The sequence below is a fragment of the Plectropomus leopardus genome, chromosome 13 (genome assembly GCF_026936395.1).
Source record: "Plectropomus leopardus strain MGB_pleo_1.0 chromosome 13, ASM2693639v1, whole genome shotgun sequence".
In the NCBI taxonomy this organism is placed as follows: Eukaryota; Metazoa; Chordata; class Actinopteri; order Perciformes; family Serranidae; genus Plectropomus; species Plectropomus leopardus.
The window spans coordinates 5031874-5053922 of NC_142188.1; the positions used below are offsets into that span (position 1 = coordinate 5031874).

The 22049-nt window shown below is 39.6% G+C and overlaps 2 protein-coding genes and 1 pseudogene across 2 annotated transcripts; all 3 read left to right on the forward strand.

The window, feature by feature from the left end:
• Positions 1-157: 157 nt before the first annotated feature.
• LOC148187634 (high-affinity choline transporter 1-like) lies at positions 158-6499 on the forward strand. Its single transcript, XM_088086390.1, has 8 exons — positions 158-614; positions 1905-2021; positions 2302-2457; positions 3182-3330; positions 3473-3616; positions 3731-3884; positions 4755-4972; positions 5230-6499. Exons 1-8 carry the CDS (start codon positions 431-433, stop codon positions 5785-5787), a joined length of 1680 nt encoding a protein of 559 aa, XP_087942516.1. The 5' UTR covers positions 158-430; the 3' UTR covers positions 5788-6499.
• Positions 6500-9441: 2942 nt separating this feature from the next.
• On the forward strand, positions 9442-12284 carry LOC148187635 (high-affinity choline transporter 1 pseudogene; annotated as a pseudogene).
• Positions 12285-13355: 1071 nt separating this feature from the next.
• Positions 13356-21587, forward strand: LOC148187636 (high-affinity choline transporter 1-like). Its single transcript, XM_088086394.1, has 8 exons — positions 13356-13558; positions 16496-16612; positions 17647-17802; positions 18130-18278; positions 18418-18561; positions 18683-18836; positions 19694-19911; positions 20090-21587. Exons 1-8 carry the CDS (start codon positions 13375-13377, stop codon positions 20648-20650), a joined length of 1683 nt encoding a protein of 560 aa, XP_087942520.1. The 5' UTR covers positions 13356-13374; the 3' UTR covers positions 20651-21587.
• The last annotated feature ends 462 nt before the right edge of the window (positions 21588-22049 follow it).

A 22049-nucleotide genomic window follows, 5' to 3' on the forward strand; every position in this document is an offset into this window, starting at 1 on the left:
CGTCAGCTGCTCAACCACCAGAGAGAGAGCAGAGTGACTCCAGCAGCCCTTTTATAGAGGTAGGCCCCGCCTATAGGTGTGGCCAGCCATTTAGACGGCCCAACTACTCTGGGGCTGCAGCAAAGGAAGAAGCTGAGGAGAGAGGCACAGATTAGTGAGGCCGTCACACTTCTCAAAAGACCATTTTTTATTGTTTCCTTCTTTTGTGTCCATGCATCAGACTGGAACCTGACTTCCTATGGTTCTTAATTAATAATTAAAAGTTCTCTATGCTTGCTCAAGTAGGCTAAGTAAACCTGCTAAATCTGTAACCAGCCAGTGGGCATCACTGGAGGAGGTGTCTTTCTTTTTTTCTTTTTTGTTCCCTCTGGTATACAATCTGTCCAGTTCTCTGGACATTAGCTAGTAGAGAAAACAGTCCACATCAACCATGGCTGTTAACATCCCAGGAGTGATAGTGATGGTGTTTTTCTACCTGCTGGTCCTTGGGACCGGCATCTGGGCTTCTTTCAAGTCCAAAAGGGAACAGAAGAGAAGTGCAGCCACTGGAATGGAGATGACCCTGCTGGGAAACCGGAGCATTAGGTTGGTGGTGGGGATCTTCACAATGACAGGTGAGGAGAGCACAGCTGACAAAACTAAGAAGAAAACTCTGAATTACACGGTCATGATTATTAAGGACATATATTGATAAAGATATATATATATATATATATATATATATATATATATATAAAAAGAAAAGAAACAAGGAAATGAAAACTTACTTAAAAAATTATAATTCTGTAACACATTTTGAAACATATTTATTCAGCCTTAAATAAAATAGTGATAGTGATTATAGCTTTATTTAAGTAAAGGCGAAACAAGGTGATGTTAAAATGCTCAACTATACAACAAAAAATATACATGGGTACAGCCTGGCAAATAAAACAGTTTTGTTCTCTATGGTTAATTTTGTCCTTCGTGTAAACTGACACGTGTATACGTCTTATTAAGGCTTAAAGCTATTCATATTTGAAGGAGGGGCCACTTCAACAACAGGCTGTCTGCAAGATGTCACAGTCTTAATCAGATTCACACCTCACTCCTCCACCCTGTTGCCTGGAGACCTAAAAATGGCAGGCCACAATCCAACAGATGACGCTGAGATAGCTTCATTCAACATTTTTACAGTCTGTAGGTGTAACACCAAATAGAATGAATCTGGGGTTGAAGTTTACTGTCACTTACATAAAGAGTGTGTTAAACAGTAACCAACAGTCCTGCATGGTAAAGTTAATTAGCTGTTCGTCTCGTGTTGTTTTCTTTTGCATTTTATTTCAGTTTACATCAATAAATGCTATAATCTATCCATCTTCCTCTTTTTATTTAAGTTTTTAAAATGTAAAACTTTCTCTGTGAGAGCCATGCAGGAGAGAAAATAAACTGAACAAGCCATAAAGCAAAATAGAAAGACAGAAGATTTGCTCACCCAATCCTGCCTGACAGGCAGAGTCAAAGGTCTGAGGAAGATGAAATTGCAAAGAAGACATTTGCAAAATAACAAAAACATTTAAATTCATGCAATGAACTCTCTTCCACTGTTAGGTATTACCTCAGATAGATCTTTAAATGTTCTTTTCTTCTTCACACTGTCTATTGTGGTACAAGTTACAACCCTGTATAAAGGTGAGTGCATGCACAATGTGAGTTGTCGTTGTTGTATTTGTTGTTGTTGTTGTTGTTGTTGTTGTTGTTGTTGTTGTTGTTGTTGTTGTGATGGTGGTCATGGAGTCCTGGCTGCATAAAAAGTTGGTTTACTTCTTGAACATAGTGTTTATTAGATGTGTTAGAAGCATCTGAGATGACCCCACTGCAGTGTGTTTACTAATTTACTTGCTGCATGTCAATTGACCTTGCAGCTACGTGGGTTGGAGGCGGCCTAATCGTTGGAACAGCAGAGATGGTGTACACACCCTCTATGGGACTTACCTGGGTAATCGTGATGTTTTTGGCATACAGCTCATCTTTTATTATTGGTAAGAGTTTGAAATTAAATCTGACAGGATGCTGTATGTTTGTATGTAAAAAAACACTATCTCCTACTTTGACATTACACATACACGTTGTTTAATCACGCTATGCTTATAGAATTTACATGTTACTAACTGAACTTCAGCCTGTGGTTTAACAAAATTCAAAAAACAAAAACAAAAAAACAAAAACAATTAATCAAAAACAAAGAAATCTAAAAAGGCATCTTGTTTTCCTTTTTTTCTCCTCCTTACTGGATTAATTCTGTCGTCTTTCCTATTTTAGCTGGCTTGGTGTTTGTAAAGCCATTTAGAGAAAGAAAGTGTGTGACGATGCTGGACCCTTTCCATGCCAAGTATGGAAAAGGACTAACAGCTGGACTGTCCATGGCTGCTGTGTTTATGGATCTCCTGTGGGTGTCCACAATACTAATTGGTTTAGGTACAGTATATGCATACCTTGAAGCACCTCACTTACATATACATATAGAAATTACATTTATTCCAATCTACATTGGTGTATATCCATCCATCCATCCATCCATCCACTTTTTGTTGTGGTAGCAGGTTAAGCAACTTAGTCCTGATGTCAAAAATAGAACTCTAACACAATGGAAATCAGCCAGCGTCAACATACTCAGAGCAATGCATGGAGGTGAGCCCAACTACAGCTGAAACTGCATTACCTCCTGCAATAAATCTTGTTTCTTCAAAACCAAGGAGGTGACAATCCACATCCCTAAATCTAGAATTACTGCCGCATGGTTATATTTTCTGTGATTGGTGGGCCAAGGCAGAATGATGGCTCAAGACAGGTCAACTTTATTTTCAGAGCCCAATATCAGAAATCAGAAATTTGCCTCCAGGGAATTTACAATCTATACAGTAGATGACATGCCTTGTCCTAAGACCCTTGATTTTGATATGGGAAAAGCTTGGAAAAACTGGGGGAAAATGACAGAAATCACACAAAGAGAAACTGAAGACAGACAGTAAACTAATGGTGTGTACAGAATAGTCCAATGCAATAAAATTAGAGCATGTTGTTCTTTTGGGCCGTTCCTGACCGGGCATGCTCATTGCAGAGCTTTCCTTTCTGGGTCCACAAGGGGCCCTGGATTTCTCGTGCCATGGTGCTGATTTCACTAATATAATGTGTTTGGCAGGAGGAACCATGAGTGTGGTCCTGGATTTGTCCTACACTGTGTGCATCTGGATCTCTGCTGCTGTTGCAGTTACCTACACACTGCTGGGAGGTCTCTACTCTGTGGCCTACACAGATATTATACAGCTTCTGCTCATATTTATCAGCGCGGTGAGTTTGCTATGTTTGAAGTTTTTCCTGTGTCAGGCTTTTTGTTTAAAGAAAACACTTTTATACAAGGAATCGCAAACTCCAAAGTGTGTCTTTAAAAGTTGTGTGTGTTTATCATTTCCATTGGTATTTGTGTCTGCAGTGGGTCTGTGTTCCTTTTGTTCTGATGAACCCAAACACCCAGGACATTGGTCAGACACTGATGAACAACACCTTACATGCTCCCTGGATTGGTGCACCTGGACTGAAAAAGACCTGGATAATGATTGATAACTTCTTATTCTTTGTAAGGGAGCAACAATGTGACCTACACAAAATGCAATTTAATCTCAACTACTCTATGGTCAAAGGTTTTGAAGCATAGATGATTTATTACGTAACTAACTGTTTTACTTTAAAGGCTCTAGGGAGTATGGGATATCAGTGTGTCCACCAGAGGACCTTGTCAGCTTCTTCCACATCCACAGCCAAGATGACTTGCTTTGTTGCTGCTTTTATTTTACCTGTATTACTGACACCTCCTGTACTGCTTGGGGCAGCTGCTGCATCAACAGGTATTTACAGCTTCTACAAACTGGGTTAACCTGGGTTAACACTTACTTTAAGCCAAGCCATTTTTAAGCCAATTTGAGTGCTTTTGTTGCCTAAACCTTTGGAAGTAAACCTGAAAAGTAAGTTTTTTTTCCTTTGAAACCAGAAGTGTATTTTGAAAAAACACAAATGCATGCACTGAACATAAATTGAGACGCAGTCTCAAAATACCCCAAACTGACGCTTCAGTGGTATCTAGAATGTCATACTTTTACATGTTTTGTTGCCTAAACCTTTGGAAGCAAACCTAAAAAGGAAATTTTTTTTCTTTTTCTTTGAAACTGGATTTCATTTTGAAAAAACACAAATGCATGCTATCAACATAAAGAGACGCAGTCTGAAAATGTCCAAAACTGACACTTCAGTGGTACCTAGCATGTCATAGTTTTACATGTAGGACCACTGACCAAGCGCTGGTATTTGACGAGTTGGGAGTAAGAATGTTGGCTAGAAAGTAAATAATAATCAACTGTATGAAAACCTTGTAATAGGGATTATAATCAGATGTGGTGCACATAACAATATGTTACTTGACCCATAATATAGCATTATGCATCACACCACTTTTTTGATAAATGGATCATTGTGTCTAGTTATAGTTTACTCACTGATCAATACTTAAGCTTATCAGAGGAGTATAATCTTAGATTCTGTGTACCAGACTAGAGGTCAAATGCTCAAGGGTCTATATTAGTTCCTATAATATTCAAATGAACCAACTGCATGAAGGTGCTCAATTCACTACTTAGTACATACAGTAAGGTCTTCTCAAAAGAACAAACAAATAATGTGACCATTTTTTGTTGTTTCCTTCTTTTGTGTCCATGCATCAGACTGGAACCTGACTTCCTACGGTTCTCCATCTCCATATGAACGTGGGGAATCGACTTTAATTCTGCCCATCAGCTTGCAGCACCTCACCCCCCCTTACATCTCCATTATTGGTATTGGATGTGTAGCTGCTGCTGTGATGTCATCGGTTGACTCTGCTCTACTTTCTGCATCTTCTGTGTTCACCTCCAACATATACAAGAACATCATGAGGCCTCAGGTGAGTAAAATGTAGGTTTTCTTTCAGTTTGGTACATCACAACAAAAAAAGCTGACTACAATAGAGTTTTGTATTGTGCAGCCTCGATGTTTATTCAGAATTTTAAAGAGACTGCAGGAGAATTTAAAGGGAACAAACTGACATTAAGAAAAAAACAATAAGAAACATTGAAAGTGGTGAAAGAGTTATTTTAAAGCAGGAGAGCCTCAATCATTTGCTGTCAACATGTTTTTCATCCTTTTTACTTTCTTCTTCAGGCGTCAGACAGAGAGACTCAGTGGGTGATCCGTGCCTCTGTGTTGGTAGTCGGCGTGGTTGGTACATCACTGACCAACCTGAAAAACAGCATCCTAATGTTTCTGTTCATGAGTGCAGAAGTGGCGTACATCGTGATCTTCCCTCAGCTTGTCTGTGTCCTCTTCATCAACATCTCTAATGGTTACGGAGCTGTTATGGGCTTTGTGGGACTTGTGTTAAGACTGCTCAGTGGAGAGCCATCATTAGGATTAGCACCAGTCATACACTTCCCAGGATGCACTCTTGAGGATGATGTTTATGTCCAGTACTCTCCAGTTAAGGCCATTTCCATGCTGTCTGCCATTGCTGCCATCTTGTTGTTCTCCTACCTTTTTTCTGTGCTGTTCAACAAAGGACTGCTTCCTGAGAGGTGGGATGTTTTCAAAGTAAAAGTCCAGCACTCACCACAACCACTGACACCAAGAGACGGCAACACAGAACATAATGAGAGGGAGAAACTGAATAGAAACAACTCTCAGACCGAGGCATCAGAGCGAATGATGAGCACAAACTGTTAGAGTTTCTGTGTGAACAGTAGTATCTGATTCTTAAAGCATAAAATAAGTATAACATAAAATCAGACTAAATACTAATATACAACTCAAAGGACAGCGCTCTGAAGATTCCTGCTTCCCACACAGAAATGTTTTGTTGACTAAACTGATTCTTCTTTTTCTTTCTTCTTTTAGCTTTTGCTTTGCGTGGCTCACTAAACATGCACAGTACATTTTCAAGGCTCTGAGAAAGTTCATAACATATTCAGGCTCCTAATAATACTAACAACAACAACAGAGATAATACAACCATAATACAAGGAATAATGAACTTCTTCTGTTTGAATTCAAGTGTTTTCATTTTTCTGTCAGATTTGTTGTTGTAAAAATGTTTTTGTTGCAATACCATTGTTTGCCACCAGGACAAATCAGCAGGTTTAATGACTATAAAATTATTACTTCAAAGAATGTGATCACAATGTAATATGTTAGGTGTCGATGTGATTTGGTGTCAGGATATAAAAAAAATTGCTACATTAAACATTGTAACCATGTGGTAGTCCGAGAGACAAAAGACATGTAAATTATAAGGGGCTGGGCAGCTCTGCTAAATTTCATAACAAATCATCTGTATAGCCTACAGCTTTGCAGCTTTAAACTGCAGGCCCAATTGTAAGGATACTTTTGTAAATCCCAACCTAGTGCACATTATGAAGTCCATCACTCTGTTGTTATCAAAATCTGTAAAACTAATTCAAACTTATGAAACCTATCTCATCCTCCTCTTTTTAAAATCACAACAAAATGCTTACTCTGCATCATCAGACTGTCCTACACAAATGCACCACATATTTTCGCATCGTCAAAAACTGACCCCACAGCTAATCAAAACCGGCAAGCATTTCAGCATCAACCAGGACAAAACTCTTCAGTGTTTACTAAGATAGAAGCAAAGATTCAGGTGTGTTAACAACCATATTCTGATATGGTAATAAATCTGATCTAATTTTATCAATTTTACCTCTTAAATGATCTGCAAAGTCCTCACAAAGGGAGTCTGTTGACATCCTGCTGGACTTATTAAAATCGGGGTTAATAAGGTGATCGATGGCATAGAATAGGATTTTTGGACTGTTTTTATGGTCTTTTTATGGTGATGAGTTTAGAGAAGTGAGTCTTCCTGAAATTTTTGACTGCATTATAGTAAATTTTTAGTTGCTCATGGAGGATTTGATCATTTATGATCAGTTTGTTTTTTCTCCATGTCCTTTCTACTAAGTAAATCTGAGAATACATTAATAAAATTAGCACAGTGTTTAGGTGGTCTGTAAATTGTCAAACATAAAATAGGAGGGCTGCTAAAAACAAAGGCATGGCAGTGCCACCACCTTTTTTCCCATTCTTAGAACGAAAAAGTGAAGTTAAAATTTGGTGGGGAAGCTTCAGTGAGGGCAGCTGGTGCATCTGTGCCCAGCCATGTCTCAGTTAAAAACAGTCAAACAGTTTATTAATAAGGAAAGTTTTGTTTGACAGTGAACGTACGTTCAGTAGTGCCATGTTGAGGGTCACGGCAGTCTGCTTCCTCTGCAGGATGGTTGTCCTCTGATTTATTGTCTTTAAATTGTTGACGTTAGCTCCACCAGTGTAATTGTTATGACGCCTGTTTGTGGTTACAACAGTAGGAATAGTAAAAGTGGTGTGACTGGTGGTGAAGTGTCCACCTAGATCCTGTTTGGCTGGGAGTCAGTCATATGATGAGGTGGATGATGATGAAGATGATCCGGGGTAAACTGCAGCCTGTTGAGTGTCCATGTGGTGAACAACGGTGTAATATGTGTTTCCAGAGAGGAGACATGACCCTTGAAAGTTTATGTGCAGGCCCTCATTTCTGCGTTCCCAGAACAGGATAAAATTGTCAACAACAACAGCAATGTGCTGCTGGCAGACAGAGGAGAGCCATGTGTGGAGGCTCAGCAGTCTCAAGAAACGTCCCATCCTACAGCCGACCAGAAATAAAGGACCTCACTCTGGCCTTTTTTAAAATGTCCAGCAACTCAATAAAATCCTGTTTTAAAATCTCTGACTGTTGTAATGGGATGTTCTTCACAACAGCAGTCCTAACTGTGGGATTTCCCTCCAGAGCCTGGCGAAGCTGCCCTGAGATGACATGGACCTTGGCTCCGGGGAAACACAGCGTTGGGGCGGATGGAGACCTGACCTGCCTGATGGAGTCCCCGATGATAATTGTTGTATGGTCAGGTCGTGGAGCCAGAGGGGTGGAGGCTCCAGTCGTCAGAGTCCTGGTGGTCGGAGGGGACGTCCAAGGTGTGGAGGCTTGTTGGGTGGAGTCTCCAGCTGTCGGAGGCTGTGGGCAGAGGGTGAAGGAGAGGGTTGCAGTTCCCTGGAGGATGGAGGGCCGGGGAGTTGGTCTGAGGTGCTGTTATGAGGAGGTGGTGAGCGGAGGAAACTCCAGTTCATCCAGCGGACTGATTTTTTTGGACAGACAGGGGCCTGGGAGCGAGGGAGACACGGGGAAAACCTCTACCGTGTCTCTTCCTGTGGACTAGAATCCACGGTGGTGACTGACCTGGGGGCCCGGTGTTCCCTGGCTTGGCGCCGAGTTTGGCCCAGTTGTTGTCAGTCGCCCACTCAACAGGTTCTGTCGTGTCCAGGTCCATATTCATGATATTCTGTCACAAAGGCGGCACAGAAATCAAATCCTGGAAACACCCTTGCTTAAATTCCTGCAGGGTGAGTTTTTAATGTTCACTTTTTTATTGTTTGAGGAGTTTGGCAATAATTATTCTTCACATAGCAAAGCAATCATAAAAGGAGTTAGTTACAGCAGGTTAGCACACCTATGTTTGATGAGTGCATTGGAGCACACTGTGCAGTTGATTCAGGAAGAGAATATTATTGAAAGCAGGTGACATTAAAGTTACAAACCAACTAACTTGTAACATTACAAATGTTATATATAGTTAACTGGTACTGGCAACTGAATTTTACATGGTATAATTTTCCTGTAAAACACATCAGAAATTTGCTATAAACTTACTGTGGATGTTTAACATTAACCTAAGACAAGTTAAGTGTTAGGCAGCCCTGTAGAGCAAAGCAAACAAAACAACAACACTGGTATGTAACTTGGGGTGAAAATGTGTATGCAAACCATTTCTTGCACTTTATTTTCCCCTTAAATGTAGAAGGTGAATAATGTCACGTTACACTGCTTTGTGGTCGAGGAGCCCAAACGCAAAGGCAGCAGGAATTTGGACGAGAACAGTCCGCTCTGTGTCAAAAGCCAAACAAGTGTTTAACGCAACAGCTGGGTTACACGAAAACTACCTCACTCTGCACAATAACCCAGAAAAATGACCCAAGGGATTAAACAAAGCATTTAACTGATAGAACAACGCAGCATTTCTTATGCTAACAGTGTCTAAAAAGTTGCTACAGTCTCTTCCATTAAAGCAATGTATCTTGCTTAGGATGCTCAAAATGATACTTCACAGCTCTTACTGCTTGCCAAGCAAATTAACCTGCTAAACCTGAAACCAGCAAGCTTTTGTTGTTTTTTTAAAAAAATTTTTTTATTACTTCTGGTATGCAGTCAGTTATTCTCAGTCACTTAGGTCATTGTACATCAGCTAGTTGAGAAGACAGTTCACATCAACCATGGCTGTTAACATCCCAGGAGTGATAGTGATGGTGTTTTTCTACCTGCTGGTCCTTGGGACCGGCATCTGGGCTTCTTTTAAGTCCAAAAGAAAACAGAGGAAAAGTGGAGCCACTGGGATGGAGATGACCTTGCTGGGAAACCGGAGCATTAGCTTGGTGGTGGGGATCTTCACAATGACAGGTGAGGAGAGCACAGCTGAGGATCAACTAGGATTATTAAGAAATGAATGTATGGGATCTAAATATAATAATAATAAAAATGATGTCTGTATTTAAATCATGCAAAGACAAACTTTACATAAACAGTCAAGAAAGACTGTCCATCTGGAAGGTCTTTGGCAGCCATCTTATGCTCTGCTGAGGTGTCTTTGAGTAAAGCTTTGATGTCAACACTGGTTTCTGATCTCTTTGTGAGGTACAAGAGTTTTTTTGACATCCAGTGTGTCCCAGCAGATAAGTGGGGCTTGAATTTCGTAATTTGGTTATGGTAATGAGTTAAATTTAAACTTAAAATGTGAGGTGAAATGTGAAGAGGGAAAAAGGGCGGGCCAAGAACAGAACCCTGAGGTAATATAAAAAATATATATGTTATGCTATGTTAGACAACAAAGTGTTTTTTTTTCTTTTTTTCCCCCAGAAAGCTCACTCTTAACCATCTCAGAGCCAGGACAGAGATGCCAAATTTGTTTTCCAGTCAATCCATGAGTATGCAGTGATCAATAGTATCAAAAGCTGCTCCAAGATCCACTAGCAGAAACACAGAGGTGGAATCTGAATCCATAGTAAGCACAAGATCATTTACTTTTCTGGTAAGCGCAGTTTGGTTGAAATGACCGGCCCTGAGAGTATCCTTATTGAATGTGAATGCATGGATTGGCATTCACAGCTGCCAATCATGGTGGAAAATCCCCTTTTTGTAGAATTACAAAAGTAATTAACTTAGTAATTAAAGCTGGAAATTATATATATATAAATTCACTTCAACAAACATCAGGGTAACGAGAACTACCTTCACTGACAGAAACCACTTTGGGAAAAATGTATTTGGTGTTTTTAGTTTTCCTTGTCACAAGCATAAAGGGGGTGTGGCTTAGGACCTATATTGCAGCCAGACATCAGGGGGCAACTGAGATTGAAAAGCTACACTTTGGAGGAACTGTCATGTTTTCCATGTTTATGCACAGTCTATGGTACTCATGTAACCACATGTCCCTATTTTTCTACCTTTCCTTCTTTTTGTACATGCCTCAGACTGGAACCAGACCACCTACGGTTCTCCATCTCCATATGATCGTGGGGAATCAGCTCTGGTCCTGCCCATCACCCTTCAGCACCTCACCCCTCCTTACATCTCCATTATTGGTATCGGGTGTGTCGCTGCTGCCGTGATGTCATCAGCTGACTCTCTGTTGCTCTCTGCAGCTTCTGTCCTCACTTCAAACATATACAAGAACATCCTAAGGCCACAGGTGAAAAAGGCATGAGAGCTGTTGCCATTGTTGCTGTTTGCTGTTGTGAAGATGTGGTATTGATTTTAAAAGAAATGGAACAAAGTACTGGGAGTATAAATGGAATAAAGTGACATGAATGAGAAACAAACTGAGAATACAAGAAAGATGCAGGGAGAGAGTTCATTTTAAGCAGGATGGGGGCCAATCATTTGCTGTCAACCTGTTTTTGTCCCTCTCTACTTTCTTCCTCAGGCATCTGACAGGGAGACTGAGTGGGTGATCCGTGCATCTGTGTTGGTAGTGGGCTTGGTTGGTACTTCATTGGCCTAACCTAAAAAATAGCATCCTATTGTTCTGGTTCATTGGTGCTGAAGTGGCTTATGTCATAATCTTCCCTCAACTTGTTTGCATCCTTTTTTTCAACATCACCAACGGTTACGGGGCTGTTATGGGCTTTCTGGTTGGAGTTGTCTTAAGACTGCTCAGTGGAGATCCATCACTAGGGTTAGCATCAGTCATACACTTCCCAGGATGCACCCTTGAGGACGATGTCTTTGTCCAGTACTCTCCAGTGAAGACCATCTCCATGCTGTCTGCCATTGCTGCCATCTTGTTGTTCTCCTACCTGGTTTCTCATCTTTTCAACAAAGGACTGCTTCCTGAGAAGTGGGATGTGTTCAAAGTGAAAACCAAACCACAACCACTGACACCAACAGATGACACCACAGAACACAATGAAAGGAAGAAACTGAATAGAAACAACAATTATGGCAGGGCGTCACAGCCAATGAAAAGCTCAAGCTGTTAGTGTCTTTGTGTGTACAGTAATATCTGTTCCTTGGTGCATAAAACCAGTATACAGATTTCTGAATTTTAAACATTTGAATGTTAATAACAAAGAAGATGTAGGTGCCACCACTTTGAAACTTTCACTAAGAATGTAGCCCCAAATGACAAGAAAGCAGGAGTTATGAAGTTCATCAGTGCTCTGTTTTCCTCAAAAACTGTAAAAATTTTGAACTTATCCTCTCCAACATTTTAGTCTCTGTGGAAACCAAATTCATTACACAGCCTCTATAGACGATCCTTCACAATGATCCAGATGGATTTTTTCAAATAGCAAACACTAAGTTCATATTTTGATGCGCAAAATGTTTGTTGTAAAAGATATTGCAAGGAGCTATTGCAAATTCTTGCAAAATAAATCCCAAAATGTTGGTTATACTGGTGCAAGTAATGGAGGTGGTGGGATTTTTGACAATATTTTGAATTCTGTCCTAATACTATTACAGTCAATGGAAATAAGAATGTCTTGTTTGTCACTTATGGTGCAACCAATCCTGTCAAAATAAATTACAGACATCTTTATGTTGACGAGATGAAGTATAAAAAAATCTCAGACTTTTGTCTTAATAACAGAATTGTGATGGAAGTGAAGTGTGGCGACATGCTTCTCTCTCCGTCTCAGACCGACAAAAGCCCACAAAGCTGCAGAACTGATACTAACTAACTAATGAAGATTGACAGGTAAGGGAGGATCGTGATTGGTGCAAAAGTTGATCGATCCTAGCAACGTCTGTTTGCGTGAAGTACGCATGACAAGCGGATGGCCTTTTGCACAAGAATTTTTGACACTTGTTTGAAATCTGCCTTTATTTGCAACCCTTTTGTTCTCTATTTCCTACATTATTAGTAAATTTGTGGGAAAAATTGCTGTTTGGTAAGATATCACGAACCTGTAAAAAACATATCTATGACAATCACAACACAAATCACATTCAATAAACTAATGAATCAGAAACTGGTGCAGCCAGTTACAGAGTGTCTAATGGTGTATTGCATTTATCTGCAGAAGATGCCTTCAGCTCACAGAAAGTCTGCAGATATTTACTTTATTATTACTTTCTGATAGTTTGTAAAAAAATAAATACAGTGTTTATCTCTTCTCTATGTTATGAAAACAAAACAACCCAACTCAACAAAGAAACAACTCAACAAATATATTGCAAACTGAAGTCAAAGTTCATCTGACAATGAAAAACTGAAGCTCAAATAAAAGTGTCTCAGAGAACTGGGGTTACAACTGACAAAACATCAAACAACATAAAATGTTACAACATAATGTGGGCAAAGGGGGGGATTGGGGAAGATTGGATAAAGGTACTGACGACACCACATACCACATAGGGGAATAAAACAAACACAAGTGAGGCTGCATTCAACAGCACTACATAAGCAGACAGCTTAAATAGGCTAGCACCTCACCGCAATTACATTTTAAGTTGCTACAATCGTTCTGTATTCTGTATGTCAAGTGTCTGTATGTCACTAAACTTGCTAAACTTGAAATTGCCCGTTGGGCATCACTGGAGGAGGTCCCTTCTTTTTTTTCTTCTGCTGAAAAGGCCCTTTTTTCTATCATTCTCAGTGACTCGCTTCATCATACATAAGCGAGTGAAGAAGACAGTCCACATCAACCATGGCTGTGAACATCCCAGGAGTGATAGTGATGGTGTTTTTCTACCTGCTGGTCCTTGGGACCGGCATCTGGGCTTCTTTCAAGTCCAAAAGAAAACAGAGGAAAAGTGGGGCCACTGGGATGGAGATGACCTTGCTCGGAAACCGGAGCATTAGCTTGGTGTTGGGCATCTTCACAATGACAGGTGAGGAGAGCACAGCTGACAAAACTACTGTTATTGTTAGAGAAATGTATTTATAAGAACGCATTGATATCTTGGGGAATCACCATTGTTGCAGCAGGACAAGGACAGAAACAAATACAGTCGAATGAGTCGAGTACAGTCACTGCTGCGAGAGGATCACACTTTCTGCAACCTTAATTCCATTAGTTGAAACAAATGCAGGCCAAGTGTGTTAAGTGTGTATGTGTGTGTTTAATTTGGTCTTCATTGTGATCAACAGCACATCCAAAAGTGTTAGCAACTTAGTCACTGTTGCATCTTCTATCTCATTATCAAACCCTGTTTACTGGTTCAATGTGTGTATGAAGAACAACACACACATACACACACACACACACACACACACACACACACAATGACACATAGTGATTAGTTAGTACTTATGTGTTTATTATTTGCTTTATTGTGAAATAACAGTATTGGAGTCATACTTGCCATCAGTTTAAAAATGTGCAAGAGTGAATGAATCACTGTATCAAGAACTGCAAATACTTCTTCCTTTACTACTGATATGGTCATTTTTGTCATAGTTGTCGCTCTAATTATTAATTAGACTTCCAAATTGATGGTGTAGTCTTTTTTTTTTGTTAGACAGTTAACTTTTTCTTGATAACCATTTCAATGTCTTAAACCATGAGTTACCAACAAAGAGTGATAATTTACTTTGGTTTATCTTTAGTTGTCTTGTCTTTGTAAAAATCTTTTAGTTGCAGTACTGCAGTTTATCTTTGGTCAGGTGTGACTCTGTCAATGCAAAGAGTGTGATTCAAATGAATTGTGTTGAGCACAGAAATTATTATGTTGCTTATGTGACACATTTTCACTGGGCACTCAAACACAGCTCTACTTTCTTTTTTCCAATTCCAAAAAAATTGTGACCCTTTATAACGGAAACAAAAACAGAATGCAATGAATTGTAAATCATACTTAGATAACTAATGTTCAAACTCAAACTTCATTATTATTTTTGTCTTTTTATACATATACAGTCATTCTGAATTTGATGACTGGAGCAAGTTCCAAAAAAATTGGTTTGAACTGAAGAAACTAATTGTTGAAGTTTTAAAGGTAAAATGCTTGCCAGTGTTTGCTAACATTCATCCTGTTAAACAGTTTGCCTCATAATGTGCCACACCTTTCCACTGGTAGTCAGGACTGTAGGCAGACCAGTCTAGTATTGATTTTGCTATGAAGCCACCCTGTCATTAACATATCTACACAATGTGGCTTCACGTTGTGCAAACTTAATAAGCAGGAGTGTCCCTGAAAAAGACATCTGGATGGCAGCATATATTGCTCATTGGCTCATACCTACATCATCAGTCAAACTTGTGAAGATAGACCATAATCTCTACATTAGGTAAGCAAAAACAAAGGCTGAAGAACTGAGGTGGATGTAGATTTTGCAATTTTGCAGACTGCTAGGAATGAGTAGGGGTGAACCAGTGTACCTACTGCAAGGCTGATTTTTTGAGCAGGGAGGGTGATGCAATGAACACAGGTCAGGAGGAATTGGCTGGATTTGCAATGACAGAGAGAGATAATACATATTGTAGAGTAGACTGCAATATAGACCGCTCTGCGCACATCTTCACAGAGACATGGTTAACTTCTAACATCCTGGATCAAGCTATTGCACTGGATGGGCGGACCTTGTTCAGAGCCAACAGTACACAAGACAATTTCATTTTCAAAAAATGCACTGCATAAATTGTGTGATGCAATCAACAGCAACATGTCCAAGCAACCGGATGAAATTTTCATAGTAGCTGATATTTATTGTCAATCATCCAAAAACTCAAATGGTGTGGCAAGATCAAGGACATATTTGAATTTCATAAATCTACCTTCTTGTACCTTCAAAATGGAACAAGCATCATAATGAATGTTCAAAAAGAGGATTCTAACTTTCGTGGGTAGGAATGATTGCAGGCAATAAACAGTATCTGACAAAAAGGAACATAATTGCAAAAAAAAAAAAAAAAAGGACTTTATATTCATGCAATGAACTCTTCTACTGTCGTATACTACATCAAACAATTCTAAAAATACAAATGTGTGAAACATAAACTGTAATGAACAATTTTGTTTTCTTGATTCGATTTTGATTCGATTCGATTCGATTCGATTCGATTCGATTTGATTCACTCCATTCAATATTGATCCAGTTGCTTTGATATTGATTCAGTTATGTGTGTTGATATCAGAAATAACCAGATAATCTAAACAAATACCTTCTGATATGTGTTCAATAAAGCGTGCATTATCTGTATTGATTCAGAGAAAACTGACAGCAAAACTTATTTTACCATTACATTATTCTTTATTAAGTAAAAATTAATATTAAAATAAATTGAAAGTCCAGAAAAGTGCACATTTTTTTCTGAGCCAAACTTAACAAAAGTAATAAACATTTATGCAGGATTTATCTGCCTGTGTTTGTGTGTGAGCCACAGTTTTAGTGTTAGCAACAGGTTGTAAAACATTTGCGTGGTGTCGGCTCAAATGGTTATGTAGGTTTGTCGTAGTGTTGCAGCATTTTAACACTGACACGCGAGGCTCACACAAGACGTAACTACTATTGACTTCTGAATCCAAACATCGACTTTTACTGTTGACAGCGCTGATTTTAACACACTGCTATCCCGTTCCAGTGTCGCCATTTTAATGAATAAACAACAGATGTTTTGGTGTCAAGTGGGGCCTCTGAACAACGTCAATCACACTCTGGCGGCAGTCACACTGCCCGCATGGGAGCGGGACATCATCACAAAGGAAATAATCGATTTCAGGATTTTATTTAGTATGGTTGAAGATACTGTTGTGTGATGATCCACAGAAAAATGATATATGATGATGAAGTATTCCCTAATCTTGTTGTGTCAATTCATCCCGTAGCTTCTTGGGTCGGAGGAGCCTTCATTGTTGGATTTGCTGAGATGGTGTACACACCCTCTATGGGACTAACCTGGACAATCTTGATCTTATTGGCATTCAGCGCATCTTTTATGATTGGTAAGAGATTGAAATTACATCTGACAAGATGCTGTATGATTTAATGTCTTTGTATGTAGATATGTATGTAAAAATGTCTGATTTAAAGACAAGAATGACTGTATATTAGAGGGAACTAACAATGATCTGGGCTACCTCAATCCTTGACGTAAAAAAAACCTCCAAAATATCACTTTAGTGTTACCATGTTGTGTGTCTTCCATCGAGATTGCCAGGCTATATAATTGCAAATCACAATAAGCCACTGTTGCTCAGACTGGGATAATGTCAAATATGTTGGGAGAAAAAAAATGTTCCAGACTTTAACCTTCAGTCTGCAGTCCACTTTACATTTTCAATGGGACTTAAATATTCAACACGTTCTCGTCCCATCTCGTCACATGGTGCCACTCTATCAGTGACTGTCGTGTCTTCTCTGTTAACACTCTGGGATGCCGATACCTTGATGTCAATAAATGCACATGGTGGGATGATTGGACGGGAAAAGTTGCTTTTGGCGTCACGCTTGTATGGCGAAAGCGCTGAGAGTGGCATTATTTGAATAGTTCAGAGTGAGAACGGGCTGACCTGAAAATCACTTTTATAAAAAGGAGAGAGAAAGAGAGAGACAGGGAGAGAGAGAATTTCTGGAAGCTAATAGTTAAAAAAGAAAAAAGAATAATGTCACACATTTTGTATTATGCAGAAAAGTTTGTGCAAAACTCCCGCAGAGATGGTTTGCAGGACTTGCTGACAGCTGTAGAGACACACCAAATACCTCCTGAAAAATGTGACAATGGGCCAGGTATTGCAGCCACTGCAAAGATTTATTTTGACATTTGAGTGGAGAGGTGGTATTTCAAGAAAGGTGCCTAACATTTGTTACACCTTCAGAAGTGTAAAATACACGTATACACTACACAATACACTACAGCAAACCTCATATTTGAACTGTGATGCAATTTTTCCTCTCTGTTATTTTAAAGATTCACCGTCATTTATAGATTTTTTGGTAAATTGTTGTCTAATGATTTTGTGCCCTTTTTTACATCAAGCTGGCTTGGTGTTTGCAAAGCCAATGAGAGACAGAAACTGTGTGACGATGCTGGACCCTTTCCATGCCAAGTATGGAAAAGTACTAACAGCTGGACTGAGTATGGCCTCACTTTCTGTGGATGTCCTCTGGGTGCCCGGTACACTAACTGGATTAGGTACGGTGTACACAAATGCACTACTTAAATATATATATATATATATATATGAAAAATCAATTCATCAATTCATCATATATATATATATTTTTGTAACTTTTTCCTTTAATTTTATAATGTTTGTTTGTCTGTCTCCTTCACATATTTTTGACAGAAATCAAGACAATTTGCTCAGGTGACTAACTTGCCACCCACATGCAAATGACAGAGACAATATTTGGCAAACAGCTTATCAACTTGCATCGGGGCAACAGACAATCAGCTCCGCTTGGTATTTAATTTGTGGCACTTCCATTGCCAAAATATTTTGTACAATATGTTTGACAGGAGGAACCATGAGTGTGGTCCTGGATTTACCTTTCACTGTGTGCATCTGGATCTCTGCTGCCGTCGCCATTACCTACACACTGCTGGGAGGTCTCTACTCTGTCGCCTACACAGATGTAATACAGCTTGTGCTCATATTTGTCAGCTTGGTGAGTTTGCTATGATTTGAATTTTTTGTAGTGTCAGGCTTTTTGTTTTTGGAAAAACTGCTGCATATGCATCAAAAACTCTACTATGCCTTTACTTGTTGTGTGTGTTTATCATTACCATTTGTATTTGTGTCTGCAGTGGGTCTGTGTTCCTTTTGTTCTGATGAACCCAAACACCTTGGACATTAGCCAGACGCTGATGAACAACACCTTACACGCTCCCTGGATTGGTGCACCTGGACTGAAAAAGGCCTGGATCATGATTGATGAGTTCTTATTTTTTGTACGAAAAAAGCAAATAATTAGACAAACAGTATATTGAATGCACTGTTTACCAGCCTTGATAGAAATCTTTAGAATGACACATTTTTACGTACATGAACAAAGTCTTTTTTTTTTTGAAGGCATTGGGAAGCATGGGATATCAGTGCGTCCACCAGAGGACCTTGTCAGCATCTTCCACAGCCACAGCCAAGATCATTTGCCACATTGCTGCTTTAATCTTACTTGTATTTGGGATACCCCCATTACTGCTTGGGGCAGGCGCTGCATCCACAGGTAATAATTCTGGTGGCCAACAGGGGCAACTGCGCTGCAGATAGATAAAACACAAGCAAGTTCATCAATATCAAGACACGTGCACAGCATTTGGAAAACACATTGCAAATCACAGAACACAGCACATTGTGTTTCCAGAGGACACTTAATAAAGATGCATACAGATGCTTTAGTTAGACAGATTAGATTTGAACCAAATGAGAGCCAAGACGGAGATGCCAAAATTGTTTTCCATTAATCAAAGAGTATACAATGAGTGCTGTTGTCATTGTGCTGTGTTTTTATTCCCCTGCTGTACTTCCAGAACACACGTAGCATCTTTCAGCTTTCAACACCATCATCAAGTTTGCTGCATCACAGTGGTGGGCCTGATCACAGATGAAGAGGCCTAACTGAGAGTAGAGGACAGCAACCTACACTTGAATGTCTTGACTAAGTAGATGATGATGGAATTTGTAATGAAGCAGGGAAGGAAATGCATCCCCCTTAATAGCAATGGAGTCATAGAAAACATGAATAGTTTCTAGCGCCTTGGTGTGCATATCGCCAAGGGCCTGGCCTGGGTGCTTCATACTGGCTCAGAAGAGAGAAAGTCAAGGTAGAAAGTGTTTCATCTCAGAGGCTTGAGAAAATGATTATTATTAATTATTAATTATTAATTATTAATTAGGTATGACCTCAAATACTAAAGAAGTCCTTCCTCTGCACCCTTAAGAGCGTTGTAATGAGGGACATCACACCCTGATATGGAAACAGCTCCAAACAGCCAAAAGGCTGTTCTGTGCTGTAGGGAAGTATGGTGTGTTACAATATGTCACCATTTTTCAGTGTTTCCTTCTTTTGTGTCAATGCATCAGACTGGAATCTGACCTCCTACGGTTCTCCATCTCCATATGAACGTGGGGAATCGACTTTAATTCTGCCCATCACCCTGCAGCACCTCACCCCATCTTTCATCTCCATTATCGGTATCGGATGTGTGGCTGCTGCTGTGATGTCATCTGCTGACTCTGCACTGCTTTCTGCATCTTCTGTGTTCACGTCCAACATATACAAAACTATCCTGAGGCCTCAGGTGAAATTTGCTTCCTTACTATTAGAAAGAAATAAAGAGAAAGAAGTACAGGAGAGTATACATGAAGGACAAACAAACTGAGAGAAGAGTAACTAAGGAAGCAGTGAGAGTTTTTTTTAAAGCAGGACAGTCTCAATCATTTGCTGTTTACCTGTTTGTCCACCTTTTTCTTCTTCAGGCATCAGACAGAGAGAGTCAGTGGGTGATCCGTGCTTCTGTGTTGGTAGTGGGCTTGGTCGGGACATCGCTTACCAGCCTGAAAAACAGCATCCTGTTGTTCTGGTTCATTTCTGCTGAAGTGGCCTACATTGTGATCTTCCCTCAACTTGTCTGCGTCCTCTTCTTCAACATCTCCAATGGTTACGGAGCCATTATGGGTTGCCTAGTAGGATGTTTGTTAAGACTTCTCAGTGGAGAGCCATCATTAGGATTAGCACCAGTCATACACTTCCCAGGATGCACTCTTGAGGATGGTGTTTATGTCCAGTACTCTCCAGTTAAGACCATTTCCATGCTGTCTGCCATTGCTGCTATCTTGTTGTTCTCCTACCTGGTTTCTGTGCTTTTCAACAAAGGACTGCTTCCTGAGAGGTGGGATGTGTTCAAAGTTAAAGTCCAGCACTCACCACAACCACTGACACCAAGAGACGGCAACACAGAACATAATGAGAGGGAGAAACTGAATAGAAACAACTCTCAGACCAAGGCATCAGAGCCAACGATGAACACAAGCTGTTAGAGTTTCTGTGTGAACAGTAGTTTCCAATTCTACAAGCATGAAATAAGACTAAAGACAAACAAAAGAAGACTAAACACTAGTATACAGCTCAAAGTACATCACTCTGAGGATTTGTGCATCCAACACAGAAATGTTCTGTTGTCCTTTAACTCTTGCCTTGCATTGCTCATTATACATGCACAGTACCTTTTCAAGGCACTGAGAAAGTCTTAAAAAATCTAATTATTATTATTATTTGGCATTTCTGCTATAGTTGACATCTTTGACAGCCAATCCATGTGCTTGTGTTCAATGGGGCTGCTCACGATAGGTAAGACAGGTATTTCAGTGGGAACTCCCCTACCGTGGATATCCTTACTGCGCTGAGTCCAGCTCTGAATGACATCACCAGGGCAAGATGGCAACGGCTTTATCTTAGATATTTTAACCTTAATTAAGCATAACAGGGATAAGTGGGGACGTGTCATCTGTCTTTATATGCAATCTTTGATTTGACAAATAGATTAAAAGCAGTGTGTTTTCTCCACTACATAAAGTGTTAAAGTCCATGTAAAGTGATAATTAAAATGTGTTCTAAGTTTGTCACATCACAGAAAGATGTGTTATTAAACATCTGACCAAATTTGAATGACCAAAAAAATCGTCAAGTATGTAAAAGAAGGTCTCAAAATCCTGAGAAAATGCACAGTATTTTTTGATCTGAAACACTGGGGGTGTGTTTCCTGGAGGAGCTGAAGCAACACCCAATCACAGGATTATGCTAATAATGCTTCTCGTTTTTATACTGCTACATCATGATACGTCAGGGGCGGGGTTATGCTGAGTATAGCTCCAGTGCATCATCAAGCTATGGTTTTAGGCCCGCTAAAAAAATCTTAATACAGGAAAATGGTGAACAAACAGGCAACCCTGACTCCACAGTTTAGTACTATATAGTAGTACTAGTTTTGAAATAAATTTCTGAATTTACTTACATAGACTTAAATGCTTCAGCTAATGTGTAAGGAAGTGTACTTTATGTAACAGAATGGCAATGCTTAACCAACCACTTGTCTTGTTTGCTTGTTGATAAGTTGAACAAAACACCTCGCTTTTGCACAGATTTCTGCAACAGAAATTCAGTAACCAAATCGACTTTTTTTCCTGTGCCTCAATTGAATGACTGTATTAATGAAGTAGAATCTGCCATGTTTGTTACAAAGTTTAAACTTTTAACAGGTTACTGGCAGGTTCGTCTTTGTCAGCGAGCTTGTGAAATCGCTGCTTCTGTGACACTTATAGATTTATGTCAGTGTATAGTCATGGTTTTTGGAATGTGGAATATGCCTGCCATATTTCAACGTCTAGTTAATAAACTGATAAAAGGTGTTGCTGGATGTGAAGCACACCCTGATGACAT

Bases quoted from the DNA above. Each gene is read 5' to 3' on its own strand.
- LOC148187634 (XM_088086390.1), top strand. From the start codon at position 431: ATGGCTGTTAACATCCCAGGAGTGATAGTGATGGTGTTTTTCTACCTG. The intron at 3,331-3,472 runs GTGAGTTTGCTA...TTGTGTCTGCAG, and splicing joins TGCTCATATTTATCAGCGCG to TGGGTCTGTGTTCCTTTTGT. The intron at 4,973-5,229 runs GTGAGTAAAATG...TTTCTTCTTCAG, and splicing joins AGAACATCATGAGGCCTCAG to GCGTCAGACAGAGAGACTCA.
- LOC148187636 (XM_088086394.1), top strand. From the start codon at position 13,375: ATGGCTGTGAACATCCCAGGAGTGATAGTGATGGTGTTTTTCTACCTG. The intron at 16,613-17,646 runs GTAAGAGATTGA...TTTTACATCAAG, and splicing joins CAGCGCATCTTTTATGATTG to CTGGCTTGGTGTTTGCAAAG. The intron at 19,912-20,089 runs GTGAAATTTGCT...TTTCTTCTTCAG, and splicing joins AAACTATCCTGAGGCCTCAG to GCATCAGACAGAGAGAGTCA.